At 34.8% G+C, this 22546-nt stretch overlaps 2 protein-coding genes across 3 annotated transcripts in view; one reads left to right on the top strand and one right to left on the bottom strand.

Annotated features, from left to right (window-relative positions):
- LOC111619850 (ubiquitin carboxyl-terminal hydrolase 3-like) overlaps positions 1-12057 on the top strand; it is a 44426-nt gene extending 32369 nt beyond the window's left edge. For both annotated transcript variants that reach the window (XM_023361674.1, XM_023361675.1), the window contains 10 exons: positions 1404-1498; positions 4356-4469; positions 4582-4695; positions 6421-6644; positions 6721-6801; positions 7087-7205; positions 10338-10457; positions 10531-10604; positions 10679-10719; positions 10786-12057. In XM_023361674.1, the coding sequence (XP_023217442.1) occupies positions 1404-1498; positions 4356-4469; positions 4582-4695; positions 6421-6644; positions 6721-6801; positions 7087-7205; positions 10338-10457; positions 10531-10604; positions 10679-10719; positions 10786-10910 (1107 nt within the window). In that variant the 3' untranslated portion in view covers positions 10911-12057. The remainder of the gene's footprint in view (positions 1-1403; positions 1499-4355; positions 4470-4581; positions 4696-6420; positions 6645-6720; positions 6802-7086; positions 7206-10337; positions 10458-10530; positions 10605-10678; positions 10720-10785) is intronic.
- Positions 12051-22546, bottom strand: part of LOC111619848 (dual oxidase 2-like) — a 23611-nt gene continuing 13115 nt past the window's right edge. Inside the window, exons 7-31 of the mRNA XM_023361673.1 lie at positions 18783-18843; positions 18620-18716; positions 18452-18551; positions 18291-18387; positions 17861-18042; positions 17620-17795; positions 17433-17554; positions 16840-17028; positions 16488-16601; positions 16210-16415; positions 15956-16141; positions 15666-15888; positions 14872-14965; positions 14630-14805; positions 14470-14557; positions 14191-14402; positions 13894-14124; positions 13725-13818; positions 13603-13652; positions 13248-13529; positions 12951-13180; positions 12728-12886; positions 12510-12665; positions 12310-12438; positions 12051-12249 (exon numbers count right to left, since the gene is read on the bottom strand). Coding sequence (XP_023217441.1) covers positions 12127-12249; positions 12310-12438; positions 12510-12665; positions 12728-12886; positions 12951-13180; positions 13248-13529; positions 13603-13652; positions 13725-13818; positions 13894-14124; positions 14191-14402; positions 14470-14557; positions 14630-14805; positions 14872-14965; positions 15666-15888; positions 15956-16141; positions 16210-16415; positions 16488-16601; positions 16840-17028; positions 17433-17554; positions 17620-17795; positions 17861-18042; positions 18291-18387; positions 18452-18551; positions 18620-18716; positions 18783-18843 — 3777 coding nt within the window. The 3' untranslated portion in view covers positions 12051-12126. The remainder of the gene's footprint in view (positions 12250-12309; positions 12439-12509; positions 12666-12727; positions 12887-12950; positions 13181-13247; positions 13530-13602; positions 13653-13724; positions 13819-13893; positions 14125-14190; positions 14403-14469; positions 14558-14629; positions 14806-14871; positions 14966-15665; positions 15889-15955; positions 16142-16209; positions 16416-16487; positions 16602-16839; positions 17029-17432; positions 17555-17619; positions 17796-17860; positions 18043-18290; positions 18388-18451; positions 18552-18619; positions 18717-18782; positions 18844-22546) is intronic.

The raw sequence follows: 22546 nt of genomic DNA, 5'->3' as shown, positions 1-22546 counted from the left end.
GGTTTATGCTGGTTCAATTTACGCCGATTCACAATAACGCCGCTGTACAATTTGCGATTTTGCTGTGTAATTCCCCGATTTTCCCTATGCCAGACTGATTTTCGTTTCAGTGTTGACGTATTTACCGAGTCGCGACATTGTACAGTACATTCGTTAAAACAAAGATTTTTATTGAATATATTTATTTTTTCTGTTTAATATTATTGGGTATGTATACATTTGCATTAAATTAATATTAAAATACTAAACGTTTAGGTACCCACGAGACAAGTTATCAAACTTAATAGTTCAATAAATGGCGTCCGAATCCATAGCGCCATTGAATTTATCCCGTATCAGTTCGTTCGGGAAAACATCTTACAATGCAGTAGCACTTCCAGCGATCACAAACTATCATTAGTGAGACTAATCTACTTCTCGTTGGCCAGACGATATCTATCTCTCCTTAATTTTCCCGCTCAAACTGACCTTACATATGCGTTACAGCAACTGGTGGTCGACCAATCAGTGTCTCCGCTTGTCCGTAGCTCTACATCGGGTTAACATATCCTTTCAACTATGGAAAGTTTGATGGTTGAACTTTGTGAGTTAGACAATGATTGGGAGCGAAGTGCGAATGTAAAAAGGAGCATCATCGCATCCATTCGACCATATTCCGAAATTCTCAATGAAAGAAAACAAAAATGTAAACAAAGACGAATACTTTTTCCGAAAAATGTAAGACATCCGAAACTAAAATTTTTAATAAAAACATTTAACTTTATTTTATGATAAAATACATTTTAAAAATTAAATTTATTTGTACTTTGTATTATATTGTATTAATAAACAAAATTATTTGCGTATTTTTCACTTATGTGGAACCTAACCCTATACCTCAATGTAAATATGGGTTCGTTTTACACCGATTCGATTTGCACTGGCTTTTGTAGGAACAGAACTGTGGCGTAAACCGAGGGCTACCTGTAATTATATTTACATAAAAAACATATAATTTTCTTCATATATTACTAGACAAAGAAACTGCAAAATATAGTCCTATAAAATGATACATTGTAATACATCAACTACAATGGCATTTTACTTCATTTTAAGGTGAAATTAATGGCAGAATTTTTTATAATTTTGAAATGTTTTATATGTAGCACAAAATTTGTTTTATTAAAACAAGCATTTGAAAGTTATAAGTAAATATCTCTAAAGTAACTATTTTGATAATCTGAAAGTTCATTATTGAATTAATTTTTAATATATGTAATTAATTTTAATTTTTTAAAAAATATATTTGAAATTTTATTTATTATTGTAGAATAAATCTATTTATTTTATATTAATCAAATTCTATAGATGTATTGAATTTTTGAGCTATAAAGGAATTACATAATGTATTAATTTCTTTTAAGGGAAATGGGAACAAGAGTTATTGTAAAACTCGAATTTCTGGTTTAAGAAATCTAGGTAACACATGCTTTATGAATGCTGTTTTGCAGTCATTAAGGTAAATTTATCTATCTTTAAAAGTTTTATTTAATTTATGTAATGTAGTTTCTAAGAATTAAATATATATTTTAAAAAGTTTTTATCAATTTCAGATACAGTTGAACTCCATTTATACATTTCTCAGTTGTACACTTATCACAATTATACATTAAATATTTTCTGATGGTACTTTTTCCATTTTAAAAACACTTCCAGTTATATGATTTTGCACTTGTGTCATCTTTTTCAGTACCCCAGAGCACTTTTTTCTCCTATACATTATTCACTTTGAAATGAAAAAGTAAATTATCTATTCACTTCAGTTTAGTTCACATTGATAGTAAATTGCCAGAATATGCAAAAAGCAAAGGGAATAATACATAATATAATTCTGTTTCTGATAAATTTTCCCATTTAGAAAATTGCCCCACTAGTCCAACACTGAAAATTTTTGCTTTCCATATTCTGTAATGTGAACCAATTTTACTAACAAAATAAAAATTGCTTTGGTTTTTTATTTGTTTTTACTATTTGCTGTCAATATGAGCTAATCTTTTCTCTTTATTCTTTCACTTGACTGGCATTTTGGCACACAAATGCAATTAGATCTATTTAGGATGACAAAAGTGATTTCTCTATAAAAGGAATATATAGCATGATATCTACTTATTTGTATTCCAGTAGGTAGTGTTGGTAGGAAAACTGTGGAATTCTGCTTGAAGGAAGTTTGTTTTAATAAACACAAAATAGTCATGAAGTAAATAATGTACTTTTCTTGTGGAATGCTGTATATACACATTGCAACTACCTGTAAACAAAGGGATCATTTGAGATATCTGAAATTTTTAATATTTAACCGTTAAGATGAAAACTAACATACAAACCACAAAATGTAGCAGTATTCAGTCGAACATTTTTTAAAGTCTCAAAACAAAATTATTGAATGAATTTACATCTTAAAAATTTATAGATTTTTCAACAATAATGTAATAATTAATCAATATGATAATACAGTTAAAACATGTATATCTCTAGCTTCACAGTTCAGACTAAAAATTATTTATGGTGACTAAAAGGTAAAAAAAGCATAGTTGCTCTGTTTTGGATGTGACTGGTGCAAGTGCAATCAAGGGGAGAAATGTTCTCTTGTGGGATACTAATGCTCTTATTTCGATAAATAAAAATGAAAAATAAGTAAGGTTAGGAACATGATTATCAAGGAACATCTATTAAAACCACTTTTGTTTTTTAGCCCTAATAGAAAAATATATGTTTGTTACCTACATAGGTCTATTTGTTGTATGTGCAGCAGAAGGAAATAACTGACATTATGTGCTGTACAGTACTTTAAAAAAAAAGAAAAGAAAAAAACAAGAAACAAACAAAATTTGATCTGTTTTTTAAATGTACATAACTAAATTTTACTCTGTTTTAATTTCTGAATATAATTTGAAATCTATATTTATTCGCTTTTTAAAAATATATTTTATTCTTAAATTTTTTTGTTAAAATTTAGTATTTATTGATTCAATTTAAACTTGATATCATGAAGAGCAATTTTTTAAAATATTTGTATGCATTAATAGCACTTTGTATTTTTTATCTATCAATGTTCGTTGATTTATCCTGCATTAAATACTGTAGACACTATATTTAATTTTTAAATACAGTAGAGCATCATTTATCCGAAAGTTGGTTATCCAAAATGTCAGTTATCCGAAAGAATTCCAGTCAGCAAATTTAAATTTTCACTAGTGCTGTGGCGCTGCAATCTTTGGCTATATCTTGGGCTACTCCAATATTTCTTTTTGTTGGTGTGTGTGTTTTAGCTGGCACATGCAACGGAGAAAAATTTCAACACGGGATAGGTTAATATATTTTTTTGTACATAATCGGTTATCCGAAAAATAAGTTATCCGAACAACCCCAGTCCCCAATTGATTCGGATAAATGACGCTCTACTGTAATTGCATTTAATGCAAATAAATGTTATAGAAATGGAATATATAAAGGGTAATTTGGGAAAAAAATTATTTGGTTTCTCACATGCAAAACTATTAATTTAATTGATTCTGCCTATTCTATTATTTGACTTTTTAATTTACATCTTAAAAATGCATCTCTCATTTATTTTTAAGAGAAATATTAAAAAATTTTTTTTGCATTAGAAATTCACAAAAAATTCATAAATTCATAAATTAATGAGAAACTTGTTTTATAATCTCTGGTTAGTTTAAAAATACCAATAATTTTATTGTAAAAGTTGCAAATCAGTTTAAGAGCTTATAAAAATGCATGCATGAAATGCATCTTTTCTTCCAAATGATCTACATTTATTGCAGAAAAGTTGTTGGAATGAGATTGTGTATTTAAAATGTGAATATTTTTAAAAGATCACATTTTAAATACACAGTTTTACTGTTGTAAAATTTATGTTGTTTGCAATTTTTTTTCAATGCATTATTTACTTATATGCAAGATGAAATTTGTGGTGTTAATCATATTCAAATGCAGTTTTTATGTGACTTTATAAAATAAATGTAAACAAAAATTTGTATGCTTTTCAGCAGGTACTAAATACATACTTGCTATAAAAATAAATTATTAAGAAAAATACTGCTATTTTTATTAAAACAGCAGTATTTTTCTTTTCTATTTTGTTTTTTAGATTATTTTACATAACATATTTTACTACACAGTTAAACAGATTTAACACAAAATATAAATTAAAATTTGGGTTATAAATTATTATGAAATTCTAAATGAAAATTGTCCAATGTTGTTAGTTATATATATATATAGATTTAATCAAGTAAATTATAATTTATAGATCAAAGTTAATATAAATTATTAATCTGTTTTTTTTAATAATCTAGCAACATACAGCAATTTTCTTGCTACTTCAAACAGCTGCCATCTCTTGAGCCAAAAGTGCACAAAAATGGTCGGAAAAATAATCATGCGCGGAAATGTAATGGAGGTGACGAAATGTAAATAAGGATATTAATTTGGAAAATATTGACATGGAAATTTTTGTTTTGTCAATAATTTATAAAATAGTAATTTGTTAATAAATCATATAATATTTCATCCTATTCACAGATTATTAGCAGAAGAATTGAGAAAAACATTAATATCTTTATGGCAAGGAAGCAAAACGGCAATTTCTCCTGAATCGCTGTTTGCTGTAATTTGGAAAGTTGTTCCTAGATTTAGGTAAGAGATGAGTTTTTCAGTTTTGATTTGCCTTATAATAACCTTAAGAATATGTAAAGCAGTTTAATAAGTTAGCATTAATTTCTTAACATAACAAAGGAACTTGGCCAGATGCCAGATAATAATTCCTGAACTCTGAACCTTTCAACCTAAATTATTACTGCATTTTAAAATATAAACATTTTATTTTATCCGGAAATTTTAGAAATAAACTGTTGTGTTGTGATAAATATATATGTCTACATGAAATATATATATTTGTCTTTAATTACTATGAAACTAGGCACCATCTGAATGTAAAAAGACAATTTTGGATTAAAGTAAATGAATATTTATTTTTTGTAGAAATGTTTTTTAGTTATCTTCAAGCCATTATCAGTTAAAATATTTTAACAAATTAATTGTTAAAATATATGATAGTAAAGAAAGGTAGTCTATATTTTATGTTATATACATGTACAGTATGTAAGTTAAAAAAAACTTCATTTCAAGAGCACTTTTCCTCAAACATTTGTATAAACATTTTCAATAAGCACTATAATTTTCACTAAAATGCATTTTAAATTCATTACATTTAAGTTTTAAAAATATAAAACAATCAAAAACAAATTATGAAAGATTATAATTATTAGAAGTACATTCTAAGAATTATAATGTATACAGTCAAGGAATACAAAAGAACATCTAGTCACAAAGACAAGTAAAAACAAAAGTGAATGAAAAACAGATTTTTTTGGAACAATTAAAAAAATAAAACAAAGATTTATCAAGAAATTCCTAGTTGTTTTAAGACAAAATTATTACCATTAGCAATATTATATCTTATGGCATAAAAGATGCAGACTTCCATTTCAGCACATAATATCTAGTGTTTAGTGTATTTAAGCCATCTCTTACACCTTTGGCAATCATTTCTAAAAATTTTTACTGTATTCCAGTGTTAAAAAAGTGAAATTATAATGCACACTTTTATTTATCAGGATAAAAGAAGAGTTTAATAGAAGTCATTTACCATTAAAATATTCAATTTGAATACATGAAAAAGCTGCTTAGCTATAGCTATTAATAATAATATGTTTAATTAAACAATAACATTTTTATTCAAGAGTGGTATAGATAGAGGTTACCTTTAGTCTACAGAAGGTTGTCTGGGGAATCCATTAGCCTTAAGGGAGACTGCAACTTTGAAATGCAGGGTTTTTTAATGAACAAAATTTGCATCTCATATGCCATAAAATATGATATTTAATAAAGAAATCTTATTTAAATTGCTACATCATTCGTTTATATTTGAATTTGTAACTATAATTTCTTACTTATTGCAAGTTCAAATGTAAATTTATTAAGAGCTAAGTATTCTAATTCTGGAAACAATTTTGTCATTTTTCATCAATTCTTTAACCTAAATGAAATAATTATATTAAATTCTTCTAATTTGTTAAAAATATATTCAACAAAAATTAATCTTATTTATAGGAATCAAACTATTATACAAAATATTTTTTGCTATTATTACAATTGAAAAAAATGTAATTGTTTTAATAAACAGCCCCTGACTCTGATGTTTGAATATTACAGCCATTTGCTTTATTAATTTTAAATAAAAATTTTGGACTATTCAGACCCTTTGATTTTAAAATCATCTAAATAAAACTTTGTTTGTTTTAATATAACTTATCTGATAATTCTAAAGTTATAAATACTTTTTCTATATTTATACAACAGAGGGTATCAGCAACAAGATGCTCACGAATTTCTTCGTTACATGCTAGACAGACTGCATATGGAATTGTTGAATATATTGTCATATCCTGCACATAGCAACAGTATATTTATAGGTCCAAAAGGTAAAGCAACAATTGTCACGACAATATTTGGCGGCATATTACAAAATGAAGTGACGTGTTTAGTTTGTGGAACAGAATCAAAGAAGCACGATCCTTTCTTAGGTATTTACTCTGTCAAAATACTAAAAACAATAATAAACTTCATTTTTTTATTTTTTTACTTTTAATATTTTCTTAGATTTATCACTCGACATTCCTCAAACACTAATGAATAAAACAAAGTTAAAAGAAGAAGAAACATCTCTAGTACATTTATCAGGTAAAAATTGATTACATTATGTACATATTAAATTATGACAGATTTGGAATAATAATACAAGACTGTGTTAGATACAAACAACAGTTAAATTATACATAAAATTTTCACAAATTTCTATCCTATTAAAATTTGTATCTTAACTAATTTAGGTTATAAGAAGTCTATTGAAAACAACTAATTTGGTATTTGATATTAAAAGCCATTATAAAAGAATACTAATATTTTAATAGAACTCTTGCAATAAATTGCATATTTATACTTTAAATTATAAAATTTATTTTCCAGATTGTCTTAGTAGTTTTACAGAATTAGAAGAATTGGCAGATAGTGAATTATATCACTGTCACACTTGCAAAGGCAAACAAAGATCCACTAAAAGGTTTTGGATTCGACGCTTGCCAAATGTAAGCATTTCAAGAAAATTTAAGTTAATATTGATGCTAACAATCAATTTTAATAACAAATTCAATACTTAATTTAATATTAGTAATTGTAATTTTAAATTATGTAAACAAATAAAAACATTTTCAAAAGAAATTTAGCTCTGGAAAATATTTTCCAAAATTTCTTATTATTATTATATATATATTTTTCTAAATTTCTTAATATATTATGAAATGGATCAAAATTTTTATAGTCAAAACTCAATCTAGTGCCCTCCTTTATTATCACGACCCTCATAAAGGTCCAATGAAGACTTATTAATGGAAATCTTTTAAGTATTAAATACAAACCTTTTTAATATTTGTAAATTACTAAATGTACAATTTTGTATTGTAAATGACAATGTTATCACTAAATCACACAACTGCACCCTCACAATCATAAACTTTTGTGTATTGTGGGTTGAAAACCTGTTCTGAAAATCTGGGTCTAACCTGGATATTAATATTACTTTTGGAACAGGAAGCTGACTGTCAAACCTCGTTCTACCAAAGTAAAATTAAGCTCAATTTTTGTTTTCCTTGAGTATTCCTTAAAATAAAAAAATAACACAAAATATGAACAGATTATCTATTTAATATTTTTTATTTCAAAGGAAATAGTAAGTTCTCCTTTTCAAAATCAAAAAAATTATTTTCTAAGTTCTTGTTTTTGGTAAATAATAAAGTTTTTGTTTATTAAGTTACATAATTTTTGGTTTGAAATTTCATTGCATTTTGAAAGTAGATTTTTTGTATTTCATCTGTTATAAGTAGTTTTCTTTTTTTTTTTTTTTTGCAATTAGTTAATAATCATCATATTTATTTTAAATGGACACTTTTCTTTTATTGATTCTAAAATTGGTTCTTTTAATTTTTTTTAATAAAATGCAACTAAAGTATATTAAAAAAAATTCCAAATTAAGTGTGAATTTAACCTATCCTTTTTCATACTTTTACATGTAAATAAAATCATTATTTCTATTAATGATAAGTGATGCAACTTATTTACTTTAATTTAACTATTTTCTCTCTACATAATTATTTTTTCATCATCAGAACTGGGTTTTGGGCCATGACTTGACCCTGGAACTGGTTTTGTAGTTTTTGGTTTCTTTTTATGACCCTAGTACACTTTGTTACTATTGATATATGTAAGAGTTCCTGTAGGATCATGAGATTCCATGAAGTGATTTAAGGAGTTCTATGAAATGAAAATACATTATTTATTGGTTGTTCTAAATTTATACATATGGCATTTGACACCAATCATTCGGCCATTGATAGTGTGAACAGTCCACTGCTGCTTCATTCCAGAATCTTCTTAAAAGACAAATAGGTTTGATTTACCTCTTTATCTACTAGTTAACTTAAAAAAAAAATAAATACATATTTAAGATATCAGAAACCTTCAGTTCAACTTTAATGGGGATAAGATAATGGGCCAAGTGGATAAAACCACCAAACACTGGTAGTTGGTTGTGGATTCACGACTGCCCATGTGAAATTTTCTTGGTTTTCCTCACATTTTTTACATTTAAATAGGTCCAGTTTCCCCACAAAAGACCTCCCGGGAGGCATTTTTCCCTTGGCAGATTGTCCACGTGTTGTGTTGCCATATACCAATAAAATCAAAACCATAAGATACAGACAGATAGGTGTTCCTCAGTAGATTCTATAGGTTTTTCGGGATTCTTTTGGGTTAAAATAGATTGAGAATTGCCACTCGAGTTACTTCAGTTTAACTCCCATTCAATTTTATGCCATCGTTGGAGGCAAAGAAATGGCAACACTAAATCGAGGTTTGACTATAATCGAGAGTTCTTATAAATGTTCCCGTTATATTCTGGTTTTATACATACAATTATTAGGATTTTAATATGAGGAATTAATTAATTAATAAGGAATCAAAATAACAAAGATTTACATAACTTAAAATGAAAACAAATTTTATTTATAGGTGTATGAATCAGTTAGCAATAAGCTGTTTTTGTTTGTTGGTTTTCTTACCTCACTTTTGAAAGAAAACAGTTAATTTGATGTTACATGCATAAAAATTTATAAGTGTATTCTAAATACTTAAAACATAGCAAAGGTATCTAATGCAAAGTATTATTAGTTCATTCCAAATACATCAGTGTTATAAATATTATTGGTTATTAAATTTGGAAGAATTTTTAACACAAACATGCATATTCTTTTTTGGAAATTTTATAGTTGGGAAGTAAAGATATTGAAAAAGCATAGAATATAACATAAGAGAGATGCTAATTAGGTGAACTGAAATTGGATGTATGACATATCAGATTGCTGAAAAAAGTTTACAAATAATCCTAATCATCATCACTGATTTTATATCATAGAAGAGACTTATATTTTTAAACACTTGTCATTTTGATAATATAATAATTGATTAAAACCAATCCATTTTAATTTGTAATATGATTTAGACGCATGTAAAAGTATGTTGTTTAATTTTTGTAGCACGTATAGGGACATATTTTGTTTATTTATGTAATATACAAAAAGTTGTTAACTTATTTCAAAAATTCGAACAAACGGTTCCATTTTGGAATGATAAAGGAAAACCTGGGGATGGCCTATCGAAATAGGCTGAAAACATTTGAATAAAGAGAAAAAAACTAGGCAAGTAGAATTCAGGTGTGTTCATATATATTATAATTAACATTGTTGAGAAGGAGAGAGAGAGAGTTAATTTATAAGAATTTTTTACTTTTTTCTTATGTAGAATTTTTTACTTTTTTTCTTGTATTTAGGGATTTTTATTAATTTTTCATAAAAACAATTTTCACACCTCTGTACCAATACTTTTGGTTTTAACTTACCTACCCTAGACAGGTGAAAATATTTTTCATTCAAAAGATATTCTCGTACAGGTGTTAAAATGATTCCATATCAATCAACACCCTTTTGTGAATGAATGTTAAATTCAGCTATTTATATCAAGAATTTATAGTGTTACAAGTTTTACGTGGCTATAACCACGTAAAACTTGTAAAAGAGCAGAATGCCGATAAAATACTGTCTTTATTTTCTATTTATGACAAAGTATGTTTACTATTTTTGTTGATTTTTTTAATTGTTAAATTTCAGGTGCTTTGTCTACATTTAAAACGATTTCGATGGAATACCTACTTTAGAACAAAGCTGGATACTTACGTGAAATTTCCAATTAAAGGATTAGATATGAATAAATTTATGCTTTCCAATATGGTAAGTCTTTCGTATTGGTTAAAAGAATTAATTTTACGCTATTTTTTTATAATCCGTAATTTATTACGTACAGCACGAAACACGTGGAACATCGGGTGGCAGTACTCTGTACGATTTGGCGGCTGTGATAGTACACCACGGTTCTGGGTAATGTTACTTATATTTTCTTGTTTATTGGTGGAAGAAATCTTTTAAACTTACAGACACGCGACTATTTCCAGGGTCGGTTCCGGTCATTATACCGCTTATGCAACTCACGAAGGTAATTTTATTGGTCCTTATTTTCGCGAGTACCGTTTTCGTGACGTTTTTCTGTCTCGTTTTACAGGCTGCTGGCATCATTTTAACGATAGCACAGTCACCTTGAGCGACGAAGAGACCGTAGCCAACTGTAAAGCGTATATTTTGTTTTACATTAGACGAGAAGTCAACTTGACACCCTTTAGCCTATAGGTTGGAGTGAGATTCCGGAGACGAAACTCTTGCACCAAATACTCTTAACGACCAAAACTCGGCCGATTCTCGTTCCCATTAATCGGAGGACGAAGTGCCACGTTGCCTAGATTCCACATCCACTCTTAGTATAGATTGGTACAATCTTCCCTTTCTGCCGCACACACAAAAAAAAAGTGAGATTACAACACTCCAAAGTCTGTGTTCGTCATAGTGTACATTAACAAAATCCTCCCGTTTGGAGCGGGAAGCTTTTACTGGAAAATTCAGTGTCGTGTGCTTTTCTGCAACCGTCTGTGCCGTTCGAAATGTGTTTGCCATTTCTCTCATCGAAGAACGATACGTTATTTTGTAATTTCCATCCAGTTAACATAAAGGTGCCAAGCGAAGATTTACTCATTACAACTACAGACGGGGAATAAATATGTATTTAAAAAAAAAGGAAATCTTATCGGGCATCCATTCCCTTAAGTGTAAATCAGTGTCGATCGTTTTTTGTGCAAGTTCTCGTTTTATGATCTCTACGCCTCTGGCAGGCTGTTTTTTTAATGGTGTGAAGACGACGTCGTTCGCTGTCGATTTCATTATACCTTCGTTAGACATTATTATTATTAGGCCGCGTGGAGTATCGATCGGAGGACGTGTGGAAAAAAGTGTTTCCAAGATATTCGCTTATCGTCTAGCACCCGAAATATAGTTTGGTATTTAAATGCATTTGGTTTAAAGTAATCTTATTTTTTATATTTCGTTTATAATTTTAAAAGTATTTAGCGAATCTTTGGAGTGCGGCACCAATTTTTAACTATATATATATATATATATATATGGTGTGTGTGTGTGTATGTATATATATAGTAGACAATGCTCGCTTTCCACTAGGGTGGAAGATAAGAGGGAGAAGTTAAACAGTATTGTAAGGTTTTTTGACTCGCAAAATTTTTTGTTATTAAATCTGATTCATTTGTACTTAGAGCTCATTTAGAATTTTCCTTGGGTTTTCTTTACGTTTATAAATTTAAAACAGTCGAATGGTTCGGGTGTTAAAATCCCTACACCGAATTTCGATTAATTCTAGATTGACGTGGAGGAGAGAATCTTGTGCATTTAGACTGGTTTAAAATAAACAATAAATTTATTTAATAATGTACGAGTGGTACTTTATTGGCGAACTCGCAAACGGTTTCCAAGTACATTTTCGGGAAAACAAGAAAAATGATTAGAAATTTTCGTAGTGGTGAACGAATGCCGCTCCGTCCTTCCTGTTCAATCGTTCGCAGGCCAACTGAACGCTGTTGGTCATGGGGAGAGGTCCGCAACTGAACACGCCCACTTTCGTCACCTGAAATTTAAATCCATGAAACTCCGCTTTAAACGGTGGTGTCGAAAATTGTCAACTTACGCTGGGATGCTGCCGCTGAAGAGAGTTCAGAAAGGCGAAGAAGTTCGGACGACCGAAATGAGTGACGGACTGAAGGCCGGTGAAGAGACTGCGATTAGAAATTCTCTGGAAGTGTCTTTCGCATATGTACTAAGAGGGAAAGAGAAAATCAGTTGGCCAATGACCGAGAAACGAAGGAATCAAAAATTGAATCTACCGACCAACATGGTGGTGCGCAGGTCGAATTTCTGATAAAACTGCGTGATAAATATATGAACCGTGACCAAATCGTCCTTATCTTTCGCTTCTACGTCTCTGATTATGTCCAGCATCCATTCGAAGTGCTTCTGAGTTCTCGTCACCCAAATAAAGTAAACCTGGAATTTTTCTTTATAGAAGAGTGCCTCTACGAAAAGGTAAATATTTAAAATTTTCTCACTTTTTTGCAGGGAATTTTGGCGCGATTGCCGGATTTGGCCACCACGTCTTTGAGAATGGAGGCGAAGGGAGTGACCCCTATCCCTCCTCCCACCAAAACAGACACTTCGAAACGGAACCAGTCCTGGTGACCTTCTCCGTAAGGACCGTCCAAAAATATCTGAAGGACAGAAGGATTTTTAGTAACGGGGAGCGCCTCGCGGACCGAATTACTGTTTACTCACTTTGGGATAAGCGTGCGAACCCACGTTGGCCGGATCGTAAAGCCTTCGCAGATTAAGGGTCCAGGGCCCGACGGCGCGAATATGCAGAGTCAGGTTCTCTTCGTGAGGAGCGGACGACAGAGTGAAGGGATGATACTCGTTTTCGTTGAGAGGGAGGCAGGCTATTCTGACCCACTGTCCACTCAAGTATTCGAAGTTGGGAGGTCGTTTGAACTCCAACATGGTGACGCCTGCAAATATCGACGCGCGCATTGACAAAACAGTTTCTCCAGACGAGAAGAGAGAGTTAAAACTTACCAGAAGGCAAGAGTTCGGCTCTTATGACGGCGATTTCTATCTTCTTCCTGTTGACGCTAATCAGTTTGTCGACGGTGAAGAGGACGCAGGGTCCCAGGAAAAAGTAATAAAAGATGGGATCCTGGACCAATCTTCCCAGCCCGTGCAAAACCATCAAAATATATAAAACGGGGTATAAATTGTGAGTTAACCAAAAGGCGTCGAAAACGTGTCGTCTGGAGTACTGAATGGCAAAGACGTACATAACGGCAACCACCATGACCAGAAAAACACCCGTCAGTCCTGAAAATAGGCATAACGAGAAAACTTAAACGCGCCACAAATGGTAGTTATACTCTTTCGGTTGTCGATTTACCTGTTATCGTTTGGAAACACCAGTAATGAAATTTTGGCAGTTCGTGGGTTCTGAAATTCAAAGAAATTAGCGTGAAGAGAACCGATAGATAAAGGCCATTGTTAAATTAATAAATAAATTACGCGTGGTAAAAATCGCGGAAGAGGCAAGTCAGGTCGTCGGCCGTCTGCGTAGAAATGTGGTAGAAGTTCAGGGCGTGACCGACGGAGTGGATGACTGAAAAAAAAAAAAAACAAATGAAAATAAATAATAGAAACCGTGCGGATGTGGTTAACAAAAGATGAAACTTACCGGTAAAGACGAGAGCCCAAAAGGCGATGTACTTGTGAAACTGGACGGTGGCGTCGAAGGGCACGAAGCGATGAAGGAAAGTCTCCCTGAGGAAGGTGATGCAATTGCGACACATGGTCAACAGAATGGTGGAGTAAGTGAACATCATGACGCTGGCCGCTCCTCTGGTCACCGTCACCCCGTAACCGGCGATCCTCCTGAGTCCTCCGTGCTCGCGCTCCACCGAGTAATCTAGCGAGGAAGGAAACCCTGAGCCCCAATCTCGGTTAAGGATCTAAGGATGGACAAAAGACTCACAGTAGGCTCTCTCGGCGAAAATCCCGAAGACCACCAAGGTGTAGAGCACCGACCAGAAGATGTGCAATCGGTAGTTTTCCACAAATCGAATGGTTTTGATCAGCGTCTGTCTAAGCGCGGTGGTTTGGTAAGCCTCCTGTTTCGTTTCCACTCGCACTTGGTTGGGAGTTTTGGGTTGGGGCAGTCTGCCGGGTTCGTTCCCTCCGAAGTAACTAGAGCGCGAGGAAATAAGACGTCAGTCCGCGAGTACGGAGTGACTTTGTAATTGGAGTGGATTACCTGTAAGCGCGGTAGATGGTTTCGTGAGCCCTGAAGACGGCGCTCTGCCGGGCTGCCGATTTGGGAGGCACGGGATTAAATCCGCTGACTGCAATGCCGGGGAAAAATTAATTTCGGCGGAGGAGCGAAAACCCGCGCGAAATTAGCTTAAGAGGAATACCGTCGAAATTAAGTTGAACGTATCCTAGGTCTTCGCGGTAATCTCCTAAGAGTTTGGTGAAATCGTCAAAGGTGAGGTCCTGTTTGTGCTGCAGATTGGCCGACTTGAACATGCTGTTCACCAATTGGTTCAGGCGTTCGGTAGTTAGATTCTGATTGGCCAATTCCAACATGGATCTGAAAGGAAAGGGCCTTATTAGACCGGCGCCGAGCGGACCAAAGGTGTTTCGGGTACCGACGTACTTGATCATGCTGGTGAATTCCTTCTTGGAAAGTTGTCCGGAATGGTCGATGTCGTACATGTCGAACATCAGCTTGGCCTTGTCTTCCGGCGTACCTGCGGGCCGAAAATAACCGAGTGGCGCAATTCACGTACCAGAAACGGCTTCCGGTATGGAATATACGCCGATACGCGTGGTTACCATTTTTAATTTTTAGCCACGTCTTCGTAACACGTCTAGAATACGAGTCCGTGATTTTTAAACGAGCGGTTATAAAAGCCGAAGAACAATAAACCTTTTCGCTAAGTTTTGGGATGTCGGTGGGTAATTAATTAAAAATTCGTTGGAACCAAAATTTTTAGCCGCTGGCACAAAACCGAAGCGATGTGGCAATAAAGTTTCCATTGAACGTTTTAAAATTGTTAGTTACTGTAACAATGACAGATCGGAACAGGCGTCCCGGAATATCAATCCTAAAATATGGCGACCGTAGCCCAAAAGTCACAGAAGAACGGAAGTGTAACGGGATAAACCCATCTTAATCTTTGGAAGATAAATCTAATCTCGTTTCCGGTTTTACTGTCTACGAATTATAACGCTTCGATAAATTTACTTTCACCGGTTTTGACGGGCGTAGCTAGAACACGGTTAACCGACTCTGGGTCGTTCGGTAGTTAATATTGGTGAAGGGTGTCTGTATTTACAATGTATAAAGGGCACGGCCGTATACTAGATGTATCGCGTTGGTTGTAAATTCACCGCGCGACGAGTAAGCCTTTGGGGTCTAGAGTAATAAGAAACTTCGTTTGTTCTTACCTTTGGCGAAAATGACGATCATGTCCAAAAATTCCCGGAAAGAAATGTATCCGTTCTTATCGGCGTCGACCAGAGCGAACATCTGCTGGACGAACACCGCGTCGGGACGCAAGGACAGAGATTCCGCGAATTCGTGAGGCGTTAATTCCGTGTTTATTATTTCTTTGGCCTGCGCCGCGTCCAGTTTCAACAATTCGTCTTGATCGTGTTGGATGTTGAAAGCCTGAAAACCGAAGATTTACGCCCGGAAAGCGAGAAGATCGGGAGGAAACCGGCTTAAAAACGCTCACCTGCGCGAACACTACCCTGAAAAACTTTTCCAATTGCTTCTGGCGGTGCGCTTTGGTTGTGGCGTCGTTCAACATGAACTGAAGTCTGATCCCTCTCTTCTGTCTTCCCACTCCTATCGCACCCAAATACTCTTCTAATCTAGCTACGAACACGTCCCTTTCTTCCAACATGTCGAAACTCAACACCTGTAAGAATTACGTAAGTCGATGCTCAAACCCGTTACGGAAAGGAAAGAAACGGAAACGAAACAGACCAAGTCGTATTCTCTGGCCACTCGAAACAGCAAAAAGTGTTTGTTCGCGTCCGCGCTGATTTGCATCTCCACCGTTTCCACGTGTTTCAGGTCGATGGAACGAATCACTTGTCTGTTCAGCAATTGAACCACGATGGTCTTGGAGTTCTTGTCCGTCCGGATGATGATCTGCCGCAGCTTCTCCTTCTTCCCCACCCATTCGTTGACTGTGGATAGAAAAGTTGGTCCCGGTCGGTCGGCAACCCTTCGTTCGATTATAGTTGGCGTTTAGAGCCTACCTAACATGCTGTCCAATCCTAGCGTTTTGCGCTTCACTTCGTTCACCATTTTCTTGTGCGCGGCCATCTTTCGTTCTCGCTTTCTGGCCAAGTACACCAAAACCGCTCCGCAACCTACGAAAAATTAAACAATGTATTTTGCCGAAAATATTCGTCGCTTCCCCTCAGATGCCGACCCCGTCCTTCCCGGGTATTTCGTGGTACGTCGAAACCACCGTAACATCGCGCGATATTAATTGCGTAGCGATACAAACTGTTCATCGCCAGATGCGAATAACTCGAGATCGCGCACCCCCAACGGTTAATTATCTCGCGGGCCAGGATTAATTTCGGGGAAATGAGGGAAACTTACCGACGACGAAAAGTGCCAGCGATAAGAAAGTAAATGCGTAAGACACTTCGCTTCCACTGAAGTAGTCGAAAGTCTCGACGCTGCTACAACTTTCGATGTCGTCGTGAGACAGCGGGGGTAGAGATTGAAAGGTGACGTTCTTCCATTGATAAGTGAAGTCGAAGTTTTGACATTCGGGACCCGGGTTTACTGCCGGAAGAGAAAGTTTTCCGTCAAGCCTGTCGTACTTAGCCCGACCAAAACCATGGCGTAACGTCCAGTGATCGTACGCTACGTAAAAGTTGAAATACGAGGTGCGACATTTTCGTTTCCGGAATGGCGCGTAGTAACATAATTATATCGAAATGACACGCGCATAAATTTCGAGCCGATAGTACTAGTTGTTAATTAGCTACAGCCGAGGCAACGGTTGTCCGAGTGACCGAAATTTAGAGCAACGTATTAATATCAAATTTTATGTGAAAATGGGTAAATGCGCTACCGAAACGTTACAGTTGTTGCACGTGGCGAAGATGCTACGAAAAAGTCCGGCGTGTTCGAGTGACTTAAAGGTGCATTCCGGGGATTAAAATTGTCACACCTCGTGCACCTACCGTCGGACGGAAGTCGGAAAGGATTCCTCTGGATGTCTCTTTCGGTGATGTTGGTGACCTCCAACAACACGTTCAAGAGGGTCAGATTCTTGATTCGAGCGATTTCTTCTTCGGTAAACAAACTGAAAAAATTTTCTGGCATTTCTTTCTGGAAAATTACTTCTAGAAATGAAATTCGGACACTTACTTATTTTTTCTGTTTTCGAACCAAAATCTGTCCCCGTCCCTTATTCTTCTGAACTGATCCTTGATGATGGCCTTGAAGAGAGGACCGGGAGACGTTTCCGTTTCCAGTAGGCCTCCCACCCAGATGTCGATCTCTCGAGTGGAGTTGTAGTATTTCTTCATCTGTTCTACCAGGCCCTGCGTGCGAGGGAATGTCACCGTCTCCGTTCACAATTTACCACCGTTAGGGGAAGCCGACTCACCTTGGCGTCCATACTGGAAGAGACGACTCTCTCCATGTCTTCCCAGGTGTCGATGGGATCTTCGTGGGGGAGCATGATCATTCGAGCCGTCCTGTAATCGGGGAGTCCGTGATCCCTGCCCCGCTGGATATTAATGGCCATCAGGTCTCTCCGAGAAAATTCCAGAGGGCCGAACACGTTCCCTGTAAGACTCGATATTATCTTCTCTTCCGGAATATTATCAAAAACTTAAGTCTAGAGGAGTCTGCACGGGGGATGTTTTTTATTTTTGCACTTACGTGCCTTTATAAACAAACCGCCGTCCGACAATACGTCAAAACCACGAAATTTATCCCCAATTTTGATGCAACTCTCTTTTCGAAATAATGGAAGTTTTACGCGGGTTTATGCCCGTTGTTGAGCTGCAATTTGAAAATTCCCACCGACTTACCTCTCAAATCCTCCACGATGACGTTGTCTTCCCTCTCCGCCGGTTGCGAAGCCAAACCCATGAGAATTTCATCGATGCCCGACTCCAAGACGGAATCCTGCAAAAGCCGGTCTCTGTGAGAAGTGACCGAACGTCGCCCGGTCTACCCGGACAATTCGTACCTGAGGATTCCAGAAACTGTTGCAGGTTCGGATGTTTTTGAATCTGTCGTGACCGCCGGCCTTAATTTGTTTACCCACTTCGCATTCCGGGGCCTTGGAGCTACCACCACAAACGAGTTTCCGTTTACGCTAAATAAACACTTAGGTCTTAAATAAAACGCAACCTACCGGGTGTGTACCGCCGACACCACCAGCGTGTGTCCGAATCTCATGGCCGCCGACTGAAAGACGTGCGAAATGCCCGGATCTACGCTGCCGTCGTAACCTTAAAAACAACGAAAACTTAGATTTTTTCGTGCAAAATCGGTTCGCGCGTAATTAAAAACCTCACGTTCGTAAGGGTCCAGTTCTTCCTCCAACCACATGGGCAGCCATTCGTCCACCACTATGTGCTGCAAAATAATAATTGTAGAGAAAATCGCTACGCGACGTATTAAAATGGAACTAAAATTTCTTTTATTTACGTTGGCCCGAGCTTCGACGTCGTAGGTCAAACTGGCACCATGGACCGCCAAACACCTTCGGACGTCCACGCATATTCGCGTACAGATTTGTCCCGTAAACGAGAGTTGTGTGGCGCCACTTCGGCCATCTTGGAAACCAGTCGCCGGGACGTCGTTTCCGTCCAAGTTCGATTCGACAAAACCGGAAATCGTCGAATCGTCACGAAATTTTTGTTACCAATAGTCCGATACAAAAGTATAGGAACACCATCAATTTTGTGTTAATTTCGAAATGTACTGTATTTTGAAATTATTACTGAAAATATTAATTATTTTTTATCCTTAATTACTTTATCAGGTTTTTTACAATTCATAAAGCAGCATAAATGTTCATTTTTTGATGTGTTACAAAAGTATAGGTACACCACTTAAAAATCTTTAAAAAATAATTTTAATTATTATTATAATAAATTAATCACCACAAGCGGTGAGATTTCATCGTTTTTAACGGTCACGGTGGCTTTTTTGAATGTTATATAAAGATTTTCAACAATGCCTCGTGGAACTGTACTCAGAGAGCAAGAAATACGTAAAATTTATTATTTGAGTGTTTTAGGCAAGTCTCCGAGGCAAATTGCTGCGGCTGTAAATAGATCTACCAGCGCTATTCGAAATGTTTCGCAACGAGGTGAAAATTATGGGCAGAAAAGGAAGTCGGGACGGCCTACATGTTTAACATCCAGGAATGAGAGACAAGGCAAGCTGCCGCTGAATTACAATTAGTTAAAAAGAGAAAGCGGAGTTAAATCAACAACGAGGAGGTGGGTCTGTAATGATTTCCTGTGGTTTTGGATGGGGAAGTAAAACCGATTTAGTATTTGTTGACAAAAATATGAACTCACAAAAGTATTAAGAACTATTGTATAATAATACGATTACATTTGGTGCATTAATCGGAGGTCGTAAATGGAAGTTTCGACGATTTAATGCTCCCATTCGTGCCTCAATGTCAACAAAAAATTGGTTTAAAAAAGAAAACATTGATGTACTTGACTGGCTTCGCGTAGTCCAGATTTAAATCCCATTGAAAATTTACGGGGGATTTTAGCAGCCATTGTTTATCAAAATGGGAAACAATACGAATCCGCAAATCAATTGAAAATTGCAATAATGGATGCGTGGGATGGAATTAAAGATGAACAATTAAAAAATATTAATAAACTCCATGCCTAACAGAATTTTTCGAATAATTGTAACCAAGGGGGTGAAAACAAATATTAAAAGTGTTTAAAATATATTAAAAATTATTTTTATGTAATTTTAGAAAGTGTACCCACAGTATACTTTAGTGACAAGTAAAAAGTGAAAAACTCTGATAACTTCTATTATATTACTGTTTAAAAGTAAAAAGCTTGAAAATTATATTTTTGTGATTGTTTTAAAACATACAAAACTGTTTTCTAAACAAAAATTTAAATAAATTTTGAAAAAACACAAAATTTGTGGTGTCCTATACTTTTGGCCCACCAATGGCCGAGCGGTCTTCGTAACCCCGAACACTGGGAGTTCGGTCGTGGGTTCGCGCCTCGCTCGGACGGGCCGGCCACCTGGAGTTTTCCGGGTTTTCTCCACGTCCGTAATGCCTAAATAGAGGCCAGTTTCCCTTAAAAAGACCTCCCGGTAAGCATCCCACCAGGCAGATCGCCCAAGTGTTGCGTTGCCATAACAAACAAACCTATACTTTTGTAACAGACTGTATTGGTAACAAAAGTTCGCGGAGAAGTTCGGCCGCTTAATTAAATACAAATTGTATTTTTCACAAATCCACCCTTCCGTCTGTCCGTCAGAAATTTCAATAGTCTGTCTACGGAAAAGAATCGACTCGAGAGCGACGTCCACGCGCGACGTCGCTTCGGTTAAACCAATCGGCACTTTTCACTTAATATTTCAGTATGCGAATTTTATTTTATTTTCTTTCGGTAGATGACGGAACGATTTTTCCGTTAATTTTTTATAGCATGCATTAACTGTAAAGAACCGTGCTTTTAACTATTACGATAGCCAACTTTTTCGTATTTCAATACTAGAACCCGAGGCTTCCGTAATACCAGAGTGAATAGATATACTGGTCCTTGGGCTACGCTCTCAAATACAGCTGATGTGTCGGGTTGCACATAGCCGGCGTTAGAGTTACTCTTAGGCTAGAAGTTTATCTGTTTAGTTAGTATTTTTCCCGTTTTCAAGCATTTTTGTAACTTTTTTCTACTGTTCTGTCAAAAATCTTGTTCGTAATTTCTTTTTTAATTTTATATCATGTATAAAGAAAGAAAAGGTGTATTTGGTTTATAAAAAGAATTAATAACGCGATGATTTCAAATTACAGATGAGGATGTAGATTTTCCAGGTTTTAAAACATATCTTATCACACTGCTACTGGTAACATAAAAATGACACTTGTATCATCAGAATGCAATCTTCTATCATTTTAATGTTACCATTAGCATTGTGAAAAGTCTGTTATCTCTACTATAGTATTTAAGATATTAGTTTCAACAACTTTCGAGACAAGAAGCTCTTATAATGTCTAAAACTGTTATATTGCTACATATTGCTAATCTAGCAATACATAACGTTCTTCTATAATATAGGCCTATCTGTTTAATAAATAGGTAATGGTAGAATAAGTAAATAAATTTGCATTTTACTGTTTTGTTTTATTACGTATGTATGACAATATAATTAGGAAAAGCATAGCTTATCCTCCATAGAAATTTAATTCGGATAAAGACGAACTGTTTTTAAAATAATTTATTGACTTTAACACTACATAAAGTGTGCTAAACAACTTTACTTGATTTAGTATAGTGAGAAATAGTATTTGGGATGAAATAGTTTTGTGTTTTTGACACGAGAAATTACATTTCCTATGACACACACATTGGCTGTATATATCAATAGTTTGGTAATTTATATAATATTCTGCATTGTCGAAAGTAGAATACGAATGAAGATTTATCGATGGCCTACTACATCTGTCCTTTATTTATATAGGTTTAAAATATTACTAGCATGTCTTTCTTTTAGTCTCCGTGTCATCGCTATCACTGACAATATCTAACAATACTGTCTGAACTCTTGCCATCCTACATTTACCTATTTTATCTGTCAACCTCTAACTCGTCATCCTCTGATCGTCTCTAAGTAATTATGTGTCTGTAAATATGTTGAATACGTTGTCTAAATAGTTGTAATTTCCTTTTTTTCTCTAACGGTCTATATTTTTTGAAATCCAAGATCTAAGTCTACCGACTTAATCTCCCTCTCTTAGCTGTTCCTAACATTTTTGGCTCAACTTTAATCTCATTAATAAACGCAATAGAAATTGTGAATATCGCAGCTCTTTTCTCACCACAAACTACAATAATTTACCTAATATTAAAAACTAGCAGACTCCGCCACGCGTTGTTGTGGCTCAAAACGTATCTATTATAAATGTATAACACTTCCCCCGTGGGGGGAATTTTTCAAAAAATTTCTTCTTAGTGTATATTCTCTTGGCGTACTCTATTAAAACGCAATCAAAAACGCAAAAACCCGCATCTAAAATAGTATAATAGAAGCCAAGTTTTTCACAGTAAGCCTTAATCCTGTC

Source organism: Centruroides sculpturatus, unplaced genomic scaffold (genome assembly GCF_000671375.1).
Source record: "Centruroides sculpturatus isolate CEXI.00-Female unplaced genomic scaffold, Cexi_2.0 scaffold138, whole genome shotgun sequence".
NCBI lineage: Eukaryota > Metazoa > Arthropoda > Arachnida > Scorpiones > Buthidae > Centruroides > Centruroides sculpturatus.
Note: the sequence above shows the minus strand (reverse complement) of the source record. Positions and strands in the feature narration are given on the sequence as shown.